Source organism: Taudactylus pleione, unplaced genomic scaffold (genome assembly GCF_031769625.1).
Source record: "Taudactylus pleione unplaced genomic scaffold, aTauple2 ptg000781l, whole genome shotgun sequence".
In the NCBI taxonomy this organism is placed as follows: domain Eukaryota; kingdom Metazoa; phylum Chordata; class Amphibia; order Anura; family Myobatrachidae; genus Taudactylus; species Taudactylus pleione.
In genome coordinates, this window is record NW_028285183.1 from 4324371 (window position 1) to 4330370 (window position 6000).

The 6000-nt window shown below is 45.0% G+C and overlaps 1 protein-coding gene across 1 annotated transcript in view; it reads right to left on the reverse strand.

The window, feature by feature from the left end:
- LOC148475090 (TGF-beta receptor type-2-like) overlaps positions 1-6000 on the reverse strand; it is a 28548-nt gene extending 22548 nt beyond the window's left edge. The window contains exon 1 of the mRNA XM_088457738.1: positions 5593-6000. Within this exon, the coding sequence (XP_088313864.1) occupies positions 5593-5632 (40 nt within the window). The 5' untranslated portion in view covers positions 5633-6000. The remainder of the gene's footprint in view (positions 1-5592) is intronic.

Here is a 6000-nt window from a genome sequence, read left to right on the forward strand (position 1 = left end):
ACAACACTGCTGGGTATTATAAACATCTATTAACCCTTCCAAAACAACACTGCTGGGTATTATAAACATCTATTAACCCTTCCAAAGCAACACTGCTGGGTATTATAAACATCCATTAACCCTTTCATAATAACACTGCTGGCTCTGTTATACACTCCTGTTCTCCCTATCTGTTAGCAATAATCTAAGCCCATTTTGTGCTCCATATGATATAGTTCCATAGGATTACGCGGCAAGATGGCTGCATATGTGGAGGAGTAGAATATTGGGGCGTTTGTCAAAATCCGAGAGAAGTTGAGGATTCATTATTGTCAAACAAGCTTTGTTCTGTCTGGACAGAGGCACTGAGTAACAGAACCCCAGGGTCCAACATGGACACCTGCGAGGAGATTTGGGCTTTGCTGGGGAAAGGTCCACAGGTGGCGGCCCTCTGACCTGCCCCTTAAAGTGTCTAAGGGGCTCATTTGTCAATGATCACATACTCAATACTATCTATGTGCGACATTAGCGCCCGTGATCTCATTGCAGGAGGCGATCACACTGGACAAATGTATTAAAGAGCAACAGCAGGTACAGGGTCTCCGAAAGGTGCGTGTCCCTGTGATGTGCTCAAAGTGAAGTGACTGCGTCAGCGGTCTCTTCACTACTGTGCCAGCACGCCTGCGCATGCACGGCCTACACACCTCTGGGCAGTGGCCATTGCCGGGGAGGGTTAATTTTCAAAGCTCTGAAACACAGGCCAAAATTGCATAACCATGTACTCTCAATGGCTGTCATTTGTCTGTCGCTCTCTAATAGGAATTAGACCCCATGAGGTTATTATTATTATTATCGTTTATTTATATGGCGCCACAAGTGTTCCGCAGCGCCTTACACAGTACATAACCAAAAAAGTGACTTACAGTAAAATACAATACAATGAAGGACAAGGACATGGATAATATACATTGATACATAGGTGGCCATAACACCCAATTAAGCAACAAAGCATAAGCACCAAGTGTTAGGTGTCCTAGTGGTGAGTAAGAAATAGATGAAAATAAAGTAATGAGAACCACAAGAGGGTAGAGGGCCCTGCTCGCAAGAGCTTACATTCTACTTAGAAAAGATAGTCACAACTTTGGTGTGGAGAAAGAGCTCGGTAAGGAGAGGTAGTCAATATAGATTCTTCATCATGATGACATCCAATTTCTTGATAATCGATACCATGAGCAATATGGTCTTTAATTGAGATGGCAACCTGATCAGAATGCCAGTTGTGCCCTGGACAGTGCTGGCAAAGCCAGGGAAGACCCGAAACTACTGGGTTATCTGCTTTTGGATTGATAAGATTCATGCAGAGATAGTAAATGGGCAAATCTAAGTTGACCTCTACCGAAACCAGCTAGGCAGGTTCAGCACAATAAAGACATAGGAAATTCTTAGACCTTCTCTCCCATTCCTCAGGAGAAACGTAGGAGCCTCCTAGTTGCATGCGGAATGATAGGTGCCTGAAATGAACCATATGGAGTAGCGAGACTGATGTCCCTCATGTTAATATCTTTAAACTGTGCAACCACTTCGATACATAGGGGAATGTGGTCATCTGAAGAAGGTGCATGCTCCCATTAAGCACGTACATTTTTTTGATGAGATCTTATAAACTTTGCCAACAAGTTGCAACCAAGGCTCATTATTCCAGTGAAGTTTCACTATCAAGGTATTAATCGGGACTGCGTACTGGTCCATAGTTTGAGAGCCCTGATGAAGCTGGAGGATGCTGAAGGCAGCTAAAGACAGACCCATTAAAAATTATTTTAAACATGTTCAGGAAAGATGTTCAGTTACGCAAGAGAGAACTGTTACGCTCCCAGAAAGTAGAAGCCATTCTTGCTTTCTCCGATGGAACTTTCCAGGTAGAACATTGATGGATGGCAAAAAAAAAAGCTTTTACAAAGTTTGAGATCTCCACTGTATTTAGGGGTTTGGGAATTTGAAGTTGAGGAGATGCAGAAGTGGCAGATGGAGCCTCAGACAGAGCTGTAGGGGTGATCTGAGATGCCTGGGAGGAGATCCTGCAGAATACATGGCCAGTGTGTATTGTCACAATTCAAGGGAATAGCAAATCCTCAATCACCAACCAAGGTTAGGACAGACTTGTTCCCATTTCTGGGGGGGTCCCAACTTGCCAAGGGATTCCAGCCCTGGGCTGACAAGTTTGGAGCTGGTTAACGTTATGGCAGGGGGACCCCACAGTGGACCTACGGTGCTCACCAGGGACCTCCGCACTGAGGTTTGGGCTCTGACCTGCTACTGGTGCCTACAGATGAAGTCTGTACAGTAGGACCAGAGAGGTGGGATTGCTGAAAGAAGCCCTAATCAGTCCCAAACCAAATCAGAAAATCAGGCAGAAAAGTACGGACAACGTTACTACCATCACACCATCTATACAGTGTAACCACATCATCACCATGTATACTATCTGAGTACAGTGTCACCACATCACATGATTTACCCATTGTATCAGTACAGTATCACCTTGTCACACCCTTTATACAGTGTCTCAGTACAGTGTCATTACCATTACACCCTTTGTACAGTGTCAGTACAGTGTCACTACCATCACACCATTTATACAGTGTCATTACCATCACACCCTTTATACAGTGTCTCAGTACAGTGTCACTACCATCACACCCTTCATAGTGTCTCAGTACAGTGTCATTACCATCACACCCTTTATACAGTGTCAGTATAGTGTCACTACCATCACACCCTTTATACAGTGTCTCAGTACAGTGTCACTACCATCACACCATGTTGTACAGTGTATCAGTACAGTCTAGCCTCATCTCCATGAGGTGTCAGTACAGTGTAATTACAACCTTTATAGAGTGTATTAGTACAATCTCACCTCATCACACCCTTTATACAGTGTATCAGTACAGGGTCACTACCATCACACAATTTATACAGCGTCAGTACAGTGTCATTACCATTACACCCTTTATACAGTGTCAGTACAGTGTCATTGCCATCACACCATTTTGCACAGTGTATCAGTACAGTCTCACCTCATCACACCCTTTATACAGTGTCAGTACAGTGTCACTACGACCACACCCTTTATACAGTGTCAGTACAGTATCACAACCTTACACCCTTTTGTACAGTGTCTGAGTACAGTGTTCCTACCATCTCACCCTTTGTACAGTGTCAGTAGAGGGTCATTACCATCACACCCTTTATACAGTGTCATTACCATCACACCCTTTGTACAGTGTCAGTACAGTGTCATTATCAACACACCCTTTATAGTGTCAGTACAGTGTCACTACGATCACACCCTTTATACAGTGTCAGTACAGTATCACAACCATACACCCTTTTGTACAGTGTCTGAGTACAGTGTTACTACCATCTCACCATTTGTACAGTGTCAGTAGAGGGTCATTACCATCACACCCTTTATACAGTGTCATTACCATCACACCCTTTGTACAGTGTCATTATCAACACACCCTTTATACAGTGTCAGTACAGTGTCATTACCATAACACCCTTTATACAGTGTCACCACATCACTCCCTGTATACAGTGTATGAGCACAGTGTCACATCACTCCCTGTATACAGTGTATGAGCACAGTCACATCACTCCCTGTATACAGTGTATCAGCACAGTGTCACATCACTTCCTGTATACAGTGTATCAGCACAGTCACTTCTCCCTGTATACAGTGTATCAGCACAGTCACTTCTCCCTGTATACAGTGTATCAGCACAGTCACATCACTCCCTGTATACAGTGTATTAGTACAGTCACATCACTCCCTGTATACAGTATCAGCACAGTGTCACATCACTCCCTGTATACAGTGTATCAGCACAGTGTCACATCACTCCCTGTATACAGTGTATCAGCACAGTCACATCACTCCCTGTATACAGTGCATCAGCACAGTCACATCACTCCCTGTATACAGTGTATCAGCACAGTCACCTCACTCCCTGTATACAGTGTATCAGCACAGTCACATCACTCCCTGTATACAGTGTATCAGCACAGTGTCACATCACTCCCTGTATACAGTGTATCAGCACAGTCACCTCACTCCCTGTATACAGTGTATCAGCACAGTCACATCACTCCCTGTATACAGTGTACGAGCACAGTCACATCACTCCCTGTATACAGTGTATCAGCACAGTCACATCACTCCCTGTATACAGTGTACCAGCACAGTCACATCACTCCCTGTATACAGTGTATCAGCACAGTGTCACATCACTCCTTGTATACAGTGTATCAGCACAGTCACATAACTCCCTGTATACAGTGTATCAGCACAGTGTCACATCACTCCCTGTATACAGTGTACGAGCACAGTCACATCACTCCCTGTATACAGTGTATCAGCACAGTCACATCACTCCCTGTATACAGTGTATCAGCACAGTCACATCACTCCCTGTATACAGTGTACCAGCACAGTCACATCACTCCCTGTATACAGTGTATCAGCACAGTGTCACATCACTCCCTGTATACAGTGTATCAGCACAGTCACATCACTCCCTGTATACAGTGTATCAGCACAGTCACATCACTCCCTGTATACAGTGTATCAGCACAGTGTCACATCACTCCCTGTATACAGTGTATCAGCACAGTCACATCACTCCCTGTATACAGTGTATCAGCACAGTGTCACATCACTCCCTGTATACAGTGTATCAGCACAGTGTCACATCACTCCCTGTATACAGTGTATCAGCACAGTGTCACATCACTCCCTGTATACAGTGTATCAGCACAGTGTCACATCACTCCCTGTATACAGTGTATCAGCACAGTCACATCACTCCCTGTATACAGTGTATCAGCACAGTGTCACATCACTCCCTGTATACAGTGTATCAGCACAGTCACATCACTCCCTGTATACAGTGTATCAGCACAGTGTCACATCACTCCCTGTATACAGTGTATCAGCACAGTCACATCACTCCCTGTATACAGTGTATCAGCACAGTGTCACATCACTCCCTGTATACAGTGTACCAGCACAGTCTCACATCACTCCCTGTATACAGTGTACCAGCACAGTCACATCACTCCCTGTATACAGTGTATCAGCACAGTCACATCACTCCCTGTATACAGTGTATCAGCACAGTGTCACATCACTCCCTGTATACAGTGTACCAGCACAGTCACATCACTCCCTGTATACAGTGTATCAGCACAGTGTCACATCACTCCCTGTATACAGTGTACGAGCACAGTCACATCACTCCCTGTATACAGTGTATCAGCACAGTGTCACATCACTCCCTGTATACAGTGTATGAGCACAGTCACATCACTCCCTGTATACAGTGTATCAGCACAGTGTCACATCACTCCCTGTATACAGTGTATCAGCACAGTGTCACATCACTCCCTGTATACAGTGTATCAGCACAGTGTCACATCACTCCCTGTATACAGTGTATCAGCACAGTGTCACATCACTCCCTGTATACAGTGTATCAGCACAGTGTTGTCCTTATGTAGCCCCCTCGGTACACAGTGTAGCGTCCCCCGTCGCACACACATACAGTTACTCACAGTACATCAGAAGTGCAGTGGTCCCAGTATAGCCCCCCATGCTGCAAGTTTCAGATCATTGTTCAGCCATTGAGCCGGCAGAATCAGAGCAGAAACTCTTCTCCTCCTTCTTCTCATGAGGATTTGGGGAGTGTGGGAGGAGATCAGCTGTTCCAGGGCCAGAAGACACTCAGGGGCCTGTGCAGTCCCTGCATCTAATCACAACACTCTATAACTTTATATGCTAAAGCTCTCTCTCTTTCATCTCTCGGAGTATATCTCTCTCTGTAGAAAATGTCTGGGAGTCTCTCTCTCTAGAGAATGTCTGGGAGTCTCTCTTCTCTCTCTCTGTAGAGAATGTCTGGGAGTCTCTCTCTGTAGAGAATGTCTGGGAGTCTCTCTTCTCTCTCTCTGTAGAGAATGTCTGGG